The sequence below is a fragment of the Hoplias malabaricus genome, chromosome 4, assembly GCF_029633855.1.
Source record: "Hoplias malabaricus isolate fHopMal1 chromosome 4, fHopMal1.hap1, whole genome shotgun sequence".
NCBI classification, from domain to species: domain Eukaryota; kingdom Metazoa; phylum Chordata; class Actinopteri; order Characiformes; family Erythrinidae; genus Hoplias; species Hoplias malabaricus.
In genome coordinates this window covers 3638679-3659050 of record NC_089803.1, presented here as the reverse complement: position 1 = coordinate 3659050, position 20372 = coordinate 3638679, and the positions used below count along the sequence as shown (strand labels likewise).

General features: G+C 38.5%; 1 protein-coding gene and 1 long non-coding RNA gene across 2 annotated transcripts; one reads left to right on the top strand and one right to left on the bottom strand.

The window, feature by feature from the left end:
- Positions 1-4907: 4907 nt before the first annotated feature.
- LOC136694629 (4-galactosyl-N-acetylglucosaminide 3-alpha-L-fucosyltransferase 9-like) lies at positions 4908-10200 on the top strand. Its single transcript, XM_066668344.1, has 3 exons — positions 4908-5030; positions 5489-5604; positions 7609-10200. Exon 3 carries the CDS (start codon positions 7610-7612, stop codon positions 8750-8752), a length of 1143 nt encoding a protein of 380 aa, XP_066524441.1. The 5' UTR covers positions 4908-5030; positions 5489-5604; position 7609; the 3' UTR covers positions 8753-10200.
- A 4404-nt stretch (positions 10201-14604) lies between these two features.
- On the bottom strand, positions 14605-16126 carry LOC136695694 (uncharacterized). Its single transcript, XR_010802334.1, has 5 exons — positions 16077-16126; positions 15909-15986; positions 15386-15483; positions 15206-15308; positions 14605-15115 (listed from the first exon to the last, which is right to left on the bottom strand). It is a non-coding gene; the product is annotated as an uncharacterized lncRNA (long non-coding RNA).
- Positions 16127-20372: the final 4246 nt, after the last annotated feature.

The following is a 20372-nucleotide window of genomic DNA, read 5'->3' as shown; positions in this document are numbered from 1 at the left end:
AAGAGAGCTTCCCAAAACAAAAGTGAGGGACAAGATGAGACAAAATAAATTAAAGATAGAACACAACTTATTTCTAATTATTTATTTATACCAAAAAAATTGGAAAGAAAAGAAAATATTGAATCTTAAGAGAAAAACCAGAGGGAAAGCTCTGGTGGAGAAGAAGAAGAAGAAGATAGAGTAACCCAGGAGAAAACTCAAAAGCCTTTACCAAATTATCAGCCAGACTTAGAGAAACCCAAGACTGAGCACTGAGGTGTGTGTTGGCTTCCCTTATGCAGGAGTAGCCTATGTGGAACCAATTGCCCCAAATTAAGAGTGCCTATGTCTCCCTCTAGTGACTGGGGGTGGCTTAGCAGGCAGCCTCGCCCCAGACCCAGGCAGACCTCTTACATCTGATAGGAATATAAGGATCTGCCCTCTCTTCAGATCCTATTTATCTGACCGTTATCGATTTGTTTGTCTGAATAATAAATCCTTCAAATCATACTTTAGTTAAATATGGTGTTCCACAAGGGTCAGTGATTGGCCCTCTATTGTTCACACTCTACATGCTGCCACTGTGTAGACTAATCCGTTACACTGATGACATATAACTGTATATATCAGACAAACCTAATGATGTTGTCTATATAAAATAACAGAAAGTCTAACTAAAATAAAAGAATGGATGAAGCAAAAATTTCTCATGTTAAATTCTGATAAAACGGAGGTATTGTGATTAGGTACATTTTCTCAGAAACATTTTATTGGTAGCATTTTATTCGACTCACATTTGCTACCCACATATCCAATACAGTCAAAACCACCTTCTTCCACCTATGCAATATTGCCAAAATTCACCATATTTTATCTTCTTTAGCATCTTTACCATCTATAAGTTGGACAGATCCTGTAAGCTACAGTAAAGTTTTGGTCTAGGACTGGACCGGTTCTACAGGATTGTGTCCAGTCCTCCTGCATACACTCTTAAACAGAGGAGTATTGTTTGAGAATGCTTGTATCTTTTTTTCTTTTGTTTGTTTAAAAGATGACAAGCATCAAGATCATGTTACTCACTCTCTCTCTCTTCTCTCTCTCTGCCCCCCCCACACCCTCTCAGTTTCACTCTCCACCTTCCTTTGTCTCTGTGTTTACACTACTTAGCCATAACATCAATAAACACCCTTGTACTCATTGTCTATTTGATCGACTCTTAAGACCAAGCAATTGCACTGTGTATTTCAACAATTATAATTCAGCTTTACTCATATAATAAATGTTGTCAAAAGCAGCTTTACAGAGAAAAGACAGGCCTGTTCATACAAAGCAAAGGGAAACTGTGCTATGGATTGCTATGCTATGTTTGCCAACATTGAGTAAGGTGGTTTTGACTGGATATTTGCCTTTCAAATGTAAATGTTTGGTGGAAAACTACGCATGGTACTGAGTACAACTGAGAAATCATCTAGGTTATGGCAGAATTAGGTTCTACTATTAATTAATTGTTTTATCTGCATTTAGTAGGAAAAAGCTGTGTGACATCCAATCTTTATTATCTACACTCTTAAAAATAAAGGTTCTACAGAAGGTTCTTTGAGCAATGCTACAGAAGACCAATTTTGTTAAAGAAATGCATCTGTGAAGATCAGTCTCTTGATCTTAAGATTATTTACCCATTGAAACATATCAGCAAAAATGGTTCTTTTTGGATACTGTGTGGTTCTTCTAAGGCATTACTCAAAGAACTTTTTGCAGCACCTTTATATTTCAGGGTGTATAAAATAGTGTATTAATTATTAATTAATTAATTAAGACAGATGGCATCATTAGGATTAGCTGATATATACAGAAGAGTGTCACTGTGGAGCAGTAGGTAGTTCTCTGTCACAGCTCCAGAGACCTGGAGGTTGTGGGTTCGAGTCCTGCTCCGGGTGACTGTCTGTGAGAAGTGTGGTGTGTTCTCCCTGTGTCTGTGTGAGTTTCCTCCAGGTGACTGTCTGTGAGGAGTGTGGTGTGTTCTCTCTGTGTCTGCGTGGGTTTCCTCCGGGTGACTGTCTGTGAGGATTGTGGTGTGTTCTCCCTGTGTCTGCGTGGGTTTTCTCCGGGTGACTGTCTGTGAGGAGTGTGGTGTGTTCTCTCTGTGTCTGCATGGGTTTCCTCCGGGTGACTGTCTGTGAGGAGTATGGTGTGTTCTCCCTGTGTCTGCGTGGGTTTCCTCCGGGTGACTGTCTGTGAGGAGTATGGTGTGTTCTCCCTGTGTCTGCGTGGGTTTCCTCCGGGTGACTGTCTGTGAGGAGTGTGGTGTATTCTCCCTGTGTCTGAGTGTCTTGCACCCAGTGATTCCGGGTACGCTCCGGACGCACCATGACACTGAATTGGAATAAGGGTTACAGACTACAGATTACTCTACTCAGTGGCAGTATATAGAGGGTGAATTGTAGATGACCAAGTACTGAACTTTATGGAACAATCATATTTCACTAAAACATGGCAGGCAGGAAATATTGTTATTCATGTAAACATGTTTGTTACTGACATTCAAATTGGATCTTACCCGGAAAAGGGGCAGATCCTAAATACCTGCCAGATTTTCCAGTCTATCAGGTAGTATCCCATGGTGTATGGGAGTGAATGCTGCGGTAAGATCAAGCCTTTATCAAGTGACAGAAGTAAGTTGTTTGTTACTATTGTTAGAGCTATTTAAAGGCTATTATTTCGGTCTAAACCCAGACTGAAAAACCTTATGAATACTACTGTTTTGGAGGTAGATGAATGGAGGTAGGTGAAGAGGGTCAGGATTGGATTTTTTTAAAGACCTACCTCTTCTCTCAGTATTTCTGCACTCCTCTGCAGATATAAATGTCTTCTCTTTCTCTCTTTTTTGGTTTCCTTGTGTAAAGTGACCTTTAGAATTAGAAAGACTGTATGTAAATGTGACTTATTATTTATTAATAATTGGTTTGATGACTGTTCATTTCTGGGATTTAGGCACATATTTAGTGAGGGAGGGGTTGACTAAAGCAGGCAATAGTCCAATTACTTAAGGTAAGATTGGTTTCAATAACCGTGTTGGTACATGATCCAGTATACATCAATGTGAATTTGTGGAAGGAAACCCACGCAGACACAGGGAGAACACACCAACTCCTCACAGACAGTCACCCGGAGGAAACCCACGCAGACACAGGGAGAACACACCATACTGCTCACAGACAGTCACCCGGAGGAAACCCACACAGACACAGGGAGAACACACCACGCTCCTCACAGACAGTCACCCGGAGGAAACCCACACAGACACAGAGAGAACACACCACACAGACAGTCACCTGGAGGAAACACACCAACTCTCAGACAGTCACCCAGAGCGGGAATCGAACCCACAACCCTGGAGCTGTGTGACTGCGACACTACCTGCTGCGCCACCGTGCTGCCCTCATTTTATCGTTAAATATTTAAATGAATTGCTGTTAAAATCAAGAGGGATTATAGAGTTTGTTTGTTTATTAACAGTGCAATGCAGTGCAGAAAACAAACCTGGCATTCTTTTTTCTTGTGGACCAAACATACTGTGATCTGGCTTCAGTTAAATTAGGTTTGTAATCTGTAGTTTGTAGTTTGTAGAATGGGGATGAAATCATGTAGTGAGAAGTTGGACAGATCCTCTGTCCCAGTGCCCAGTGTCAGTACTAAAACGCAAGGTGCAGATGCATTGGTGAGTGGGTCCTGAAACATACAGACAGAACCCCAATGCATAAAAAAATTGTATTCAAAGCTTAGGAAGAGGGGTTGATGTCAGGAAAAGCATGAAGGCACCACCACCTCCAGAGATTGATTATAAGGAGGTAGTTAAGGTTGACTAAGTTCCTGGGGACAACAGTCAGTGGCTCATGCAAGTGGGGGGATAATACACTTAGAAAACTGCCACTGTGATAGTACCCTCAGGGGAAGTTAATCAGTATCTCTAATTAAGGAACATCATTTTATTTTATTTTGTTAAATTGGACATTTTAAAAATGTGTTGATTTCATCTCCAGGACTTTTATTGTGTTCTTTTATTCTCCACAGTTGTATAACGAAAGATTCTGGAGAAGAGAATTTAATGAACCTTTAGGGAACACAACTGGACTTTAACACCACTGCTGTACCTTTAAAGATACACTACACTGATTGTAGCTTTAGTGACAGTAATGTTCCTGTACCGTATATTTTTTCTGAGAGTGTACTCTGTCTTGTGGGGAAAAGCTCAGTCAGAGGCTCTTCTTTGTAAGGCAGCTGATGAAATTTGAAGTATCTAGAAAGTGTATGCTATACTCTTACAGAACTGCTGTTGAAAGTGTACTTACCTTTCTCCTAAGTGTGTGTGGTACAGTAACACAACTGCTCAGGAGAGAGAGATTACTAGAGATGGTACATCACACTGCGTGACTGGCTTCCATCTGTTGCCTATACACAATGAAAAAGGCGTCTAAAATTCACTCACATCCCTAACACTCATCCAGCTTTTGTTTAAACTGGTTCCTTCCTGTAAGAATCTTCAGAGTACCTTATGGGGTATATCATGGTTTGGTCACAGCATGTATCCATGGGCCGTCCATGTTTGAATGACAAGTGGATGTGTTTGTGTGTGTTTGAGATGCACTGTAATACATTCTCAGTCTGGCTTTGACTTGGCGATAAACGTATTGTACTTTGACCATTGAACAGCCTCACCAATAATGAGAACTCTGTCCTGAGGGGTGTGGTCTTAAGAGCTGGAGCAGACAAAGGTGAACTGAGGACTTCAAACCAGTGAGCAGAAGGTGACGTCAGGCTTTGGCGGTGGTGGGGTGGACTTTGGCTTTCCCCAAACTCGCGGACACTTCCAGCCCAGCTCCGGTGTGTGATCAGAGACGACCATCCACTACAATGTTAGAGCTAGGATAATGACAACCGCCTAGGAGGTGTTGTGGGCTTCCTCTAGCCTTGTTTTCTGCAACCGGAGCTCAGTCTGTCTCTCCAACAGCTGCTGAACGTGTCGTCCCTGCTGGTCAAGCACCTTGCAGAGTGTAAGGAGAACATATAAAAGGGACACATTATTAACTTGACAATGTTAAAGCTTCTGATTTAGGTGAAGGTGTTTTCTGGCACATATATTTTAAGAAAAACTTCAAATTTCAAAAAAGAAGTTCACACTTACAAAACAAATCTTCAGTGATTTCTTTTAGTACAAACAATATGTGGCAAGTTGAACAAGAGTGGACTCAGATTACAATGTCACACTTAGGCTTCTTTGATGAGACCTATGGGCAGAATGTTGTCAGTTTGCATATCTACTCTTTTCGATCAAGACAAACCACAAAGAAGGAGGGAGGCCACTCCCTGTCCAAGGCTCTGCTGCCACATGAGAGGTCCAGTAAAGTTATATGCCACACTAAACCTTGCCGGTCCAACCTGTTTCACTTCTGTAAGAAAGGTCACTATTTTGACATCTAGAATTTGCTTTCCACCTGTGTGTCTCACTCAGGTGTGTCCTCACACTGTATCTGGGAGGAACCGTAGATGCTCTGGACAGAGCTCACATCTGTAAGATTCAAACACAGAGCCTGAAGGGTGCGTTTGTGCTGAAGATCCCAGATCCAGGTGAGTGTGTCTGTTTATTCCAAGATTAAGAACAAATATAAAGCAGGCATGGTTTGTTTTAGAGGATGTTTATCAGCTTTGTTCAAAAGAGAGCATCCAGGAGCTCTTCAGGAGAAGGAGGAAACCTCCTCAGCTCCACGGAAACTGCAAAAAATTCCCAGTGCTCAGGTTTTTAGGACCCGGACATGTTTAAATGACCCAATACAAACAGACAGCTGTTTTTATATATTTACACGTATCTAAATAAAATGTTATCATCTTGTTTTATTCAAGTTTTGATCCAATTTTAATCAGGTGTAATTATGGGCTGGTTTCCCAGACAGAGATTAAATTTAGTGCTGGACTCTATCCTTCTTTCAATGGAAAATCACAATTCAAAATGTGGTATAGTCCAAGACTAGGCTAAAACCCTATCTGAGAAACCAATTATTTCAGTTTAAGCAGGTTGTAGTCTTATTTATCCAGTGATATCAAGAATCAATCAGGTACACCAGGATTACTGCAGGTTTAATTATGTTTTTATAAACATCTGGTGTAAAAAGATTAATTCAGAATTAAGTCGGACTAACCAGTTTTCACCAGGTTTCATTCATTTAAACTAGATTTTGCCTGAATTGATCATATTGTATATTATCAAGTCTAAACAAGGTTATATTACATCCTATTTCATATGATTTAAGTCAGAATTTACTAGGTTTTATCACATCTAATTCTGTGCAACAAAGATTTATAATGTTTAATCATGGCTTTAATCTTATTAAATCAGGTGTATTCCAGTTGAATTGGTTTTAGTCAGAATGAATAAGGTTTACTGATCATAAATGTTTGGGGAAGAGGGAAGTGTGAGACCTAGCATTCCACCATTCAATAGGGAACTAGTTTTAAAAGAGGATGAATGAGGAAGAGAAAAAAGAGAAACAATTAAAAGAATAATAATAGCATACACTTTCAAATGTCATCACCTCCAGCTTTGTCCATCAAGGATTAACACAGGATTAATTCAGAAACATGTTCAAAATAGTTCAGGACAATTTGTACCAAAATTGAGACCTGCTCGACAATCGTCTATAGTAGGTGAGGCTGTGCATTAAAGCCATGTTTAGGAGACTGCTGGTCATTTCTGAATGAGGATAAACATTGTTATGAAAACTGCCCCGGGGAAGTGACCAGCAGTTTCAGTGCTATGTGTGGTGATAAGAATGTAAGGTGTAAGAAAAACAACAGCAGACATATATCATCAGAAACTTCAGGAAAATCACAACTGAATGACCTCCTATCCCTCAGACCGCACTGCAGTACTTTAACTTGTTTGACAGCACATGACATTCTTCCTTTACTATTTCCCTTTAGAGGTGTAGAGTAACCATTAACTGTACTCAAGAGTACCATAATTACACCAGTACAATTAGTAGTAACAAATTCATTCATTCATTTATTATCTGTAACCCTCATCCAGTTCAGGGTCATGGTGTGTCCAGAGCCTACCTGAAATCATTGGGTGCAAGGCAGGAATACACCCTGGAGGGGGCACCAGTCCTTCACAGGGCAACACACACTCACACATTCACACCTCCATCCACCTACCAATGTGTGATTTTGGGGTGTGGGAGGAAACTAGAGCACCCAGAGGAAACCCACGCGGACACAGGGAGAACACACCACACTCCTCACAGACAGTCACCCAGAGCAGGGCTCGAAACCACAACCTCTAGGTCCCTGGAGCTGTGCGACTGCGACACTACCTGCTGCATCACTGTGCTGCCCTAGTAATAAATTATCCAGCGTAAAATCTATTTGAATAGCGAGTTACTCAATAGCCTGTTATTTACAAGTTACAATCACATAATCACCCAGATGTTCACTCACACACATCTTTGGACAACTTCACACACTCACCAACTGACTCACAGACACACCTCACGTTACACAATACTAAATATATAGAATGGACAAGGCTGAAATCTAGATGTACCTTATTATTCTCTCTGTTCCTAAATGTTTCAGAATGACATCAAAAGCTCCTTCTGGACACTTCCGCCATCTTATCATTGCTGGTGTCCTGGTGACCTGCTTCACTGCAATTTTCTACATTTATTACAAGCCCAGCATGAGCTGGATGCCTTGTACAGACAAACCTCAGCCCGATGTCTGTACAGAGGCTTGTCTCAATGTTATTGCCAACAAAACAGAAAACACCCAGGAAAAGATGCAAGCTGTAACAACTGTGGAGCCTAGCAAAGACCATCTACCCGAAATTGTGGTCTTGATTTGGTACTGGCCATTTGGAGAGCATTTTGACCTGAATTCCTGCGAATCCATCTATGGGATCAAAAGTTGCCGTTTGACCGATGATCGAGGGCAATTCGACCAAGCTCATGCTGTTATGTTCCACATCCGGGACATAGGCGGTGATCTACCAAGCCTGCTCGCAATGTCAAGACCTCCAAGGCAGAAATGGGTGTGGATGGATATGGAGTCTCCAACATATTCTCCTAAACTAATCGGAGCTGAGGACTTGTTCAACTTGACGTCAAACTTCCGCAGAGACTCTGACATCTGGATTCCCTATGGACGACTTGTAGAAATCTCAGATGAAGACGAACCCTTCCAAATGCCACAGAAGGACAAGCTGGTCTGCTGGATTGTCAGCCACTGGAATGACAACCACAGACGAGTGGGTTTCTTCAATGAGTTCAGCAAACATATAAATGTTGAGGGCTATGGAAGACATTTTAATCGTTTAATCGATCCACAGGACTACAACAAAGTGATGTCAAGTTGTAAGTTCTACCTCTCCTTCGAGAACTCCATCCACAAATATTACATCACAGAGAAGGTCTTCAATCCCATGAGGCTTGGCACTGTTCCTGTGGTTCTCGGTCCTCCCCGAGAGAACTATGAGGAAATTATACCCAAAGACTCCTTTATCCATGTAGACGACTTCCAAACACCTCAGGAACTGGCAGAACACCTCAAAGCTCTGGACCAGAACCAGGAGATGTATGAGCGCTTCTTCTCCTGGAGGAAGGACTATGTTGCAAAAAGTTCTGTTTTTGGTCAAGAGCATGCCTGCTACATTTGTGATCACTTACGAAAATTCAGGAGTTTCTCAATAGTCAAGGATGTTAATAAGTGGTACTTTAGCTAGACCACATTTTTCTTCAAACAACCTAGTCTACATTCAGATCACAAGCCTTAATAATCGCTTTTGATTATCTAATGTTTTACATTACATGATGTTTACAGGATGTGTATTTGAAAAGGATTTTTTATTAGACAAGGTGTGGCCAATCTACTGGATGATCCCAGTTTTTTCTTGATGTTAAAAAATTAAAGCAAAATATCATATATCTATACTTTTATTTTTTTCATACCATTTGAATTGACAGTGGAATTGTTAAGAAAAAATATCTAAAAATGTCTTGACGTTAAACGTTTTTGCAGTCGTTATGTTGACAATTGAAGTTGTGTAATAACATGTTTTTGGTAGTAGGACCATATCTAAACTCCTCCCCTCAGCCCTATATACACCATGCGAACTCACTTCATTCCATTTTGGACCAACAGGTTCCCATCTCCACCCCATCTCCTTCCTTTTCTTGTATTCATCACTTCAACGGGGTTTCAGTGTAATACACATTCCTTAGCCACCCTGAATTCCTTCCCAAAAATATTTCATTCCACTTCCCTGTTTCAGATATTAGGGGCATTGTCTGCACTAGCAAAATGAAGATGTACATATTTTTACTGGCTTAAAAGTTTGCTATTTAAAAGTTTTTAATGTATTGTCCCAAGACATTTGGCACTAGTAGGATGATACTGCAATTTTTTACCATCAAAAAACCTGAGCTGTTATTAGATGCTGTGATTTAAATACTGCACTGATGTAATTTTTGAAGCAATAATTTATAAAATAATGGGACACACCCAACACTGCAAACACATTTATTTTCTTGATGAGTAAATTTCAAAGAATGAAACAGATGGGTAAAGTACCCAAGTGGAGCTTGTCTGTTTGGTTTCTGTTAATGCTGAAATCTCATCTGATCAGAGGATGTATATTCTACTTTTATTTAACCACAGTCCAGAGCTTCCCTAAGATCATTTACATCTGGACTCTGAACAACAAATGAACCTGATCCACTCTTGTTTTGTCAATGAACAGTTTCTTGTAAACTGTCCACTTGAGGAAAGCATGTCTTTCTGTAATATTCTATCAATATTTGTTGTTGATGGCCTTAAGAATCACTGTAATTCCCATTATTTTGTAGTTTCACAGATAAAACTGTTGAATATTTTTTTTGTTATTACTAACCTTGCATAAAGCCAGCAATGTGTAGATTTTCCTGATAAATGGGGGGTTCTTCTAAATACTGTTATGAATGAACATGCAAAATGTTATTAATGTGTGTTTTTGAGCAGCAAATATTATTTGCTCTGAATGTGAAGAAAAGCTGTGTGTGATATTTATCATTACTATAAAGGAAATAGACAGGTTTGGATTTTCTATTTATGTTTTAGAGTTGTGAGGTAAATCAGTAATTTATACTGGAAAATAATAAAGATTTAAGATATTTTTCAAAACATTTTTTCCTTATGTGTGAAATCTATAAACAAAAAGTATATTTATAAATATAAATAAAAATGACAAAGGGAAAAATTTAACCATTTACAAAACAAAACAAAAACAATGATAAATCTTGATCGTGAGCACAATACTTCTGACCACTATTTTATAATTACTGACACTGAATATTTTACTACTAGCTAATGCCCGAAGTCACAAATTACCAATTGAACATCAATACATTGGACAGATTAAACTTGGTTGGCATAAAACATTTGGCTTGACATCAGTTACATCTGGATTTAGTGACATCATTGAATTGGATGGGAATGAAAATCAGGTATGTGTCCAAAACAAAAGTTTAATAAGCAAAGTCCAACTGTGAAGAAATATATTAAATTTGGTTAAGTATGTATTTATTATTGGCAGGACATTAAACATTGAACAGAGTCCTGTTAAACAGTCAACATACTCAGAGAAACTGTCACTGTGGTGCACTCTCAGAAATAAAGGTACAGTCACTAAAGTTACAAACAGTGTTGTGTATCTTTAAAGGTACAGCAGTAGTGTTAGAGTCCAGTTGTGTTCCCTCAAGGTTCATTACATTCTCTTCTCCAGAAGGAGAGAGGCATCTCTGTAATCTTTCATTATACAACTGTGGAGAATAAAAGAACACAATACAAGTCCTGGAGATGAAACGGGAATTATGAAATCAACACAATTTTAAAACTACCTTTAATAGAGAATATGGTACAGTTATGATCCCTAGTTAAAGGTAAAACCAGAGTGACAGTTTCTCTGACAATATGGAAACCTCAAGGGAACATATCCTGTACCTTTAATTGGTGAACATGATCATGCCTTATTATTACCTATTATAAATGTAGATTTTAAAGTTGTATTGATTTTTGCTCTGTGGGGTGAAAGGGGGACTACAACAGATGCAGAGCAAATACTGCAAAAAGTGTAGAACTACAGAGTGTCTTGTGGAGTCAGTGGAGCTGAGGGGGTGGACAGACAGTGTAGGCAGACTCCAGTAAGAACAATGTGTTTTGTTCATGGAACCTGTTGTCTGTTCGTGGAACCTGCTGTCAAGGTGGCTGAGACACTGGACAAACTGGAAAAACTGCTCTCCATCATGGATATTGATGGTTATCACATATCATCATGAAAGGGAGGAGTAAGAACAATGGTGGGTTGTTTTCACAGAGCTGCTCTAGACACATTTGAAACCCATTGTTCCAAAGCAGTTAGGATCTTTACCACTTCCAAATGGGGCTGGAAGATGGAGAAGGACTAAGTCTTATATTGTATGCAAATATAAATAAGTTTGCACATCTGAACACTTTATTGCACATGTTACACATATAGACACTTCATATCCGGACACTTAATTCATTAGCATTTATTCATTATCTTCTGTTTTGCACCTCTTTGCTAAATTTGCTTCAGGATCAATCAAGTATCTGTGTATTTATCCATCTCTCTACCTATGTATCTATCTATACACACACTGAAATTTGTATCTCAAAAATACTTTTCCACAGCTAATGGATTATTGTAACTGTAGTGCTTATTCTGTGTCTTATCATTTCACCTGTGGTGGCTGAGCAAAATGTCTGACCCTTTGCTTCCAGAATAATTCAAGATCAAACGTTTGTCTGAGTTGTAACTCTGTTTATTGTGTGATAACAAGCTACAGTACTTAAAGACTCAAGCCAAAAATGAAATAAAGATTGCAAAGATAACGCAGGATTAACAAAAATAGTGCAGTGGCTGTGGTAGCCTGGATTTGAGTAAGCGTGGGTCAAAGACTGTCAATTCCTGTTCTGGCCACACCCTTCTTGACCGGTCACCTGGCTTTGTCTGCTAGTAAAGCCCATTCCAGCCACTAGAGAGAGTTAAATAATAAAAATAAATAATATGATTAGACACAAACATATGCCAGTTTAATCATTTTTTCTCCTATAGTAACTGTGTTATTTGATGCAGAAAAACAGCACTTGATCAAGAGTTAGCCCTTTTATAGTCACTTTGTTAACAGGTCTGCCAAAACGTATAATTATATTAATGATATTATAATTGAGCAAATAAACATGTGATAAACACGTTTTGTGCAGTTGTACAGGTATTTATTATCCTTCTGTTTGTCTGTTATTAGAGCAGGAATTTAATCATTGGATTTGAAATAATGGCATTAAAATCTGTAACCAAAATCTGTGTTGTTTCCAACAGGACACACATTAATTTCTGTCACATGGAAATACAGCCATTTTCAGAGCTTCTTATGTGGGTAAGATGTCCCCTGTAGGGTGAGGATATTGCCACGGTGGGGTATGTATGAGGCTCCAGTTAAGCAGCCGCTATTTTGAATGTGGCAGATTTGGCATTAATAATGTAGGGATGTATTTTAAACTATTTGATTATGAAAAACTGGACTTAAAACTTGTGTAGGTCGTTGTGGAGCTCCCTCTCTTCACAGTTTTAGAGTGAGCTCACACATCAGCGTTTTTTTTTTTTTTGTTTTTTTTTTATGTTATGTTAAGACAATAGAACATTTTTAAATTCTATTTTGTTATTTTTTGAGTATGATAAAATATGTTTAATGTATACATACTGTATTATAAAAGTATAGGTTTTCTGAGACATAAGTCTCTGGGTTCTGAACTCTGAATTAATCACAACTTCAGTGCATCATTAATCAAGATAAACTTTACCACGAGCATTGTTATTATTCTTCTGGGAGAAAACTGATTAAGGACAAGCTATGTGTAACTAGTGCTAATTAATCAATTGTATTAGCTATATATTATGAACTGGAGGTCCTCCTGAAAGTTTTAGAGAAAGTTCATTCATCAGTGGGGTGAGGGTGAGATGGAGGCTCCTCCCCTCACAGTTTTAGAGTGAGCTCACACATCAGCGGGAGGTGGATGTTGTAGTGTCCTTCTCCTAAACGTATTGGTTCACAATCGTCTCATACATAACTTGGACAGTTAGTGATATGTGAGCTTACAGTAATGATCATTAAATTTGCAAAACTAGATTAATGTGTTCATCATTAAGGGTTCTGCTTCAAGTCTTTTAGAGAGGAGATAAATTGCAGATGTTGCCAGGTGCTGTATTTTGAGGTAATAAAGTCATCTTGGTGCCACATTCCAAAACATTGTTTAATAAAATTATATTATCATTGGGTTAGGTATCGGTTTGCAGAACACATGTGCAGGTTTGGATCAGACAACTGTATCCATTCAAATGTAAAAATACAAAGCTAAATTTTAATTTTAATATTTTTGTATTTGTTTTGAAATGTTTCTGTGTATGATATTTGTTTCCTCCCTGTCCACAGAAAACCCTTGTTAGCTGTTAGAGATGCGTGGTGTGATGAGAAAGTTCTGCTAAGAATGCTCTGTGCTTTTGCTATATTTGTTTTTTTGGGATTGTTTGAACAACACAAAATATATATTTAAATTAACTAATTATATTTATTGTGGTAAAATTATAAAGAAAAAAAGAGTTTGTGATTGTTTATAAAATTATTAATTGCTGTTTTGGGAACATTTATATTTTAAATACAGTTTTGAGACAGAAAGCTCCTTCTAAAAACCTCCAATTAAATACAAAATAATGTAAAATAAATAAATGTAAATAAAGTAAGTGTAAAATTATTCTAAAAGTGATCTAAAACATCCAATCAAATATAAAGTATGTGTAAAATAGTGATAAAAATACAAGTGTAAATGGAAGAGACTTATTATACTACACTGTTGTGAATGTTCGGAAAACATTATTCTAAATATCCCTTTGTAATAAAGGCCATTTCTGTCTGGAATTTGTTGAAGTCCTCTGTCTTCTGTAGAATCAAGATGGTTATCTGCATGATATAAGAAAAAATGCTAAATTCACTTTAGTAATTGAATTCAAACATTATTATCTTAGTGGCTATTCAGTGTATATATGTAGTGAAACAATTTTACACTGGATGTCTTACCTCAGGAGTTAAAACCTCGAGGATAAAGATGTGCTGTTAAGGTCAACTCTGTCCAGCTGTGTGACTTCTTTCTATTATTGCCTTGGCCTGTTTTCAAAAACATGTTGCTTGTTACATCACAAATAATACACTATATGACATTGTAATGATTTAATGAAATGATACACTGACCAGATTTTAACTTAGCTAAACTTTAACATATTTATCTGATTTTCTTCAAAAATCGAGATTCCCTCTGCTAATTGGCTTTTCAAACATGGGAAATTGTAGGGTACATAGGTAGATACATCCTGCAGGACTTCGGTTTGCCTGTTGTGATGTCTCTATATATTTTCTACAACATAAAACATATGTATATTGTTAATTAGGATCAAGAATTGCAAATGAATTCAATTAATTTTCAACTTAAATTCAAGTAGTATTATCAATGCTTACAGTATGTTTAAATATTGAGATTTCTGAATAAGTTTTTTTTTTCTTGTATTCTGACTCATGTCATGACATATGAGCTCAGCTGTAATAAGTGTAATATTGTATAACTGATTCCTAAGGAAATCCATTTCGTACATATAAAAAGTACATTTATGCTGGGCAGTAACATTTAATTCTACCATGATTTCTTCATCCTCCAGTATGCTGTATTCAATAGTCCCTTCTGTAAGATTGACAGTGTGCTGTAGAGTATCATTGCTTACTGTGGCAGGATCGATACCAGCACATTCAGTGTGTAGCCATTTATTACAAAAGTCACTGAATCCACTGAAGGTGTATTAGTTGTGGAGGCATGGCTCTGCAGAAAAATGTAAGACATCCCTGAGCAGATTTGCTATATAAAAATATCTGTAAATCATTAAAAGTATGAATGTTCACCCACATTTCCCCCAATTTTTGAAAGGTGCAGGCTTTAATTTCCTGAGCCATGCACTTGTTTTTTTCTTCTCTCAGGATTTCAGCCTCTGGAGGGAAGTAGTTGTCAGGTTTAAATAGTAGAATGAATGAAAAGTAATTAGTATTCAGTTTAAAGTCAGACATGTGCAGAAATTTACCTCAGCTTGTATGTGAATCATGGTAAATACGAAGATGGAGAAGCTGCCCAGTCTGTAGTACTTCTGAATACATTTGAGTATTTTTGGCTTCCATCTCAGACATCTGTAAGTTTGAAATAATGTAAGTTATAGGTAATTATATAAATGTAAAAAAAATCAGATAAAATGCAATCTACTTACAGTACAAACGAAAACACCACAGTTGAGGCCATTGTCTTTGGTCCACAGCTGTGGAGTTGAGATAGTCCTGCCATCAAACCCGTTTTCTGGATGCTTCTCTGGAAAAAAAATCAAAGTGCAGTAATACAATTAAAATGCTTGTTTATGCAGAGTTTAATATCAGAATGAGAGAAATGAATACCTGAGAATGTCCATGACCGACTTTTGAATTATTTCATGTTATCATGAATTCTGATTTCCTTGGCTGGCATATCAAATACCTATTAAGTTATTGAATGGTATATGAATTGGAATAGGTATTAGTAAATGTATTAAACAGGGATTGTACAATAATATTTTGGGGCAATTTTGTTTGATAACACAATTAAAAATGGTTCACAAACAATAAAAAAAATACAGCTGTCACATTGATGGTTCAGTGTCAACTTATATTACAAGTTTTTGTGTAACTTAAAAAAGCTGATGTGAATTAACGTATGTCATTCTGCAAAATTAATGTTTTTTACAAAAATTCACTACTAACCCAGAGTATGAATTGCCATCTGCTTTCAGGTGATTCTTCATGTCCAACAATCCTTGGACATAGAATTTTCTGCGCATTCTGTAAGTAAATGAAAGTTAAAGTAGTAATATATATACCATGATACACATGCAGTGTCCGATGTATTCATATGTATGTGTTTTGTAGTACCTCAAGAACTTTCACATGAGACTCTGTGATGGTTTTGGAACTTAACCAATCCCTGTGCCACAAAACAAATGTGTCAGTGGACAAAGTCACAATGTGAAAAGAATAAAAAATAAGTTATTCTTAGATTCCACCTGAATCTTAAAATGAATTTTATATGTATTAAAACTTTCTGATATGAATAACTTACATTTTGTGTCTCAGTTGCTGTTTGGGCAATTCACAGCCTATTAAAAATAAATAAAAATTACAGTTCAATCATAAACTGATTAAATCACAAACATTTTTCTTTTCTTAACATCACATTTTCTAGCACAATTTTTTGTCACATTTGTTCTCAGATAATACTCTAATGGAAAGATTAAGAATATTTCTTACATTATCTGTTAGCCAAAGGATCTCAGTCCACGCTGTAATTAGGTTTTTCTTTGGTTTCAGTCATTTATTCATTCATCACAGACAGTCACCTGGAGCGGGACTTGAACCCACAACTTCCAAGTCCCTGTAGCTGTGTGACTGCGACACCTACCTGCTGCGCAACCATGCCGCCACCAGTCATTTATTTACCCGGTTAATTAAGATATAATTACACAATATTGGGTTGAAATACATGTTAACCGGGTTTTAATCAGGTTTAATATGATTTATTCAAGATTACTCAGGTTTATCCACATTTACTGAGGGTTTAATCATATTTTATAGGATTTAAGTTTTATTTAGGATTTTAGGATGTTTTAATCAGGTGTAATTGTGTAGGGAATCTTAGAAATAAAAAAAAAAAATCCATTTGTATTAGGACAGCAGTGATACACACGAAACATACACAGATCAACCACAAGATTAAAACCACTCTGGGACAATGACAAACACTGACAATTTGGTAACACCTGGTGGGGCAGGTTTGAGGGGTAAAGTTCAGTGGCGGATGCAGGTCTTTCAAGGAGGGGAAGCTCAATTTCGGCCTACATCATAAAATGTGTCGGTTTATTTATACGTAAATTCTACCCTCTGTTCCTTTTCAAGAAAATGATCTGTACCCTGTCGTACCAACAAGGCGTCTTTTCCAGGGACTTGACTAGTGTACTCTCAATGTCCAGCAGAGCTAGGCTGCTTAAACGGCCTTGGCCCAGGTGAAGTGTGTCCGCCTGTGAGTGCTTTGTGACGGTGGAGGGGCTCAGCAGCACCCGCTGGATAGAAACTGTGATAGAAGTCAGAAAGAGTGATAGAAGTCAGTCTCCAAACACAAGCAGCTACAAAAAACCCACCAGAAACAGAAGCTCCATTTGTCACTAGTCGTTTTTAACAAAGAATTACGATTAGGGGATTACGATAGTCTGCAGAACAGAATGAAAAAGTAATGCTCCCTCGGCTCTTTACACCAAAGGGTCGCTGATTCGCTCATTTCGCTGTCAATCAAAAAGGGATTCAGCCTCAGACAGATCATCCAATCATCATGCAGAAGCTGAGCCTCCGGGCCAGCCGAGGCCGGCCCACTGCCCCATAGACCCCCAGAGACGCTGAGCATCCGATGGGCGGGACAAAGCCCAGCATTTATCCAATGACTCGTCTCGTTTCGCTGTACTTCGCTGCTTCGCTATTGAACTCTGTGGACGCTCAGCGTCCTCACTGTTTAAAGCACTGTGAAGCTGCAGGAATGATTGAGAGGAAAGCCGCGTCTTTACCAGTGATAAGAAGCTGATTCTGAACAAAAGTTGAGCGCGTTGTAGTGCATATTTATTCAATGACATGTACACACAACAGAATATATTTGATCACTTATTTTTTTACATTTTAGGGGAAGCTGAGCTTCCCTTGCAGTCTTAGAGCAATCGCCACTGGTAAGGTTATGTCAGATCACTTTGACCACTGTAAATTTTGTTACGACCCAGTCTAGGGTTGAGCCGTAACAGAATGAGGTGTGTGTTGAATTAATATATGTGAAGGGAATAACTGTAACAGAGATGTAAATGGTGAAACAAAAAGGACACAAACGGAAACACAGAATGGATAATTAATAGAATATATATTGTAGATGTGATATTTACAATGAAACCAAACACCAGTGAACTTCAGGATGGCCTTTAGCCGACAAAAACAACAAACAAACACCCCTCCTAACTGACCCACAAACAACTCTAATTTACCTAAGTGTAAACAAAAGACAACACCTTACCTTCCTCCCTGTCTATCCACAAAAACACACACAACACCCACTCCCAAAACAAACGGCAGCCAACCCTACTCTGGTGAAATATATACACAGTGTTTACAATAATTTACAAAAGATAGATCTAGCGTCAGTATTCAAAAAGGGGCAAAAACAAACTCGTAGTCGAAGTAGAAATGGATCAAAGTCAAAACCAGGTAAACAAAATTCAATATACACAACACAAATCACAGCACAAAACAAAGCCTCCTAACATCGTACACAGACACGTATTTATGATTCCCGCCGGGATGACGTAGACGGAAATGGTGACAGACACAACACATGGACTGGATGATGGACCGGACTCAGGACGACGAACAAATACACGAACTGGAACATGGAATGAACTCTAGACAGGGGAACAAACATGGACTGGAACAGAGTGCAGAACCTATAAATTTACAGAGATAGTGAGAGAGAGAGAGAACACACACATACACAGCGCAGCGTAACACCCCCTCCCACAAATACAAACCCATAGTAGGAACAAAACATTAACACCTAGACAGAGCATCTGCAACAACATTACCCAAGAACACGCTGATACGTTTTACAAATGCCGAGATGTCCAGAACAGGGGTGGTCATGAGCTAGGGACAAAACTTGAGATCTAAAGGGCTGGGGAACAACTATTTGATACACATCAGCACAACCATCCAACGAAGAAGGGGGAGACCATTTTCTCATTAAGACATCATTGTCAACAATATAGGGACTAAAGGGTTTATCAGGACATACATCAAGTGCAGAATCTAAACAGCGTTTAATTGTGGGATCTGACTTCTGAGCAGCAGCAAGCTCCGTACGAGTAACTCTCGCATCGGTGTAATTAATGTTACAAATATCTGTCCCTTTATCACCACTAGTCGTAACAGAAGGATCAGAGAATGGGTCATCTTTACTTAAAAAGGAGTCTGATAACCCCACTACATCCTCAAACTCTCTCTTTTGAGCCCGAGTGAGAACACAAGATGGAAAAATAGATGAGTTCTCCACAGCAGAGAGGGGTTCAGAAACCACCTCAGGTAGTGTAAACAACTTATCACCAGCCAGGTCATTACCTAATATAAACGATACTCCATTTACTGGAAGTTGTGAACGAACTGCAACTTTAACGACACCTGAAAACTCAGGCGTTACCAAATAAACTCTGTGGAGCGGCACACGGACAACTCCTAACTCAATCCCTTGGATTAAAACGTCACTACCACAATAACTAGAGTCAGAAAAAGGTAAAACGCTGTCTAATATAAGAGACTGTGCAGCACCAGTGTCTCTTAAAATCCGAATAGACTGTTTATCTCCAGTATCACCAAGAGAAACAAACCCAGAAAATGTAAACGGTTTAAACAGTGCTTCTACCGAGGGCTGATCAGACGAGCAGTCAGTATCAGGGGTCTAATGCAACGAACTAACAGCGTTAACTTTCTTTGGGGCTAAAGTGCGAGCTTCTTTACATTTTAAAATGGGACAAGCAGCAATTAAATGACCAACAGCACGGCAATAGAAACATTCTCTATTTTCAGAAACAGAAACATTAGACTGAGAGGAGCTAACAGCAGGTTTTGAAATGATGCGGCGAGACATGTCACGCTGAGAACTCGGGACAAAGTTTGTTTTATGTGTGAGAATGAATTCATCAGATAAAGTAGCTGCAACAGACAGATTAGTGACTTTTTGTTCATTGATGTACACCACTATTTTATCCGGAAGATTGTGTTTAAAATCCTCCAGGAGCACCAACTCCTTCAGCTGCTCGAATGTCGTGACATTACTAGCTGCACACCATCGATCAAACAACAGAGACTTTTCTCTGGCAAATTCCACATACGTCTGGCTGGGGGTTTTTGTAAGACGTCTAAAATTCTGCCTGTAGGCTTCTGGAACTAACTCATACGCCCGCAGAATTGTACTTTTCACGACGTCATAATCCAGGCTCTGCTCCAGCGACAGAGAGGAACAAACCTCCTGAGCCTTGCCCACTAACTCACACTGAAGCAGCAGAGACCACAAGCCTTTAGGTCAACTAAGAGTGGTAGCGATCCGCTCAAAAATGGGAAAATAAGCGTCCACCTCATTTTCCCTAAAAG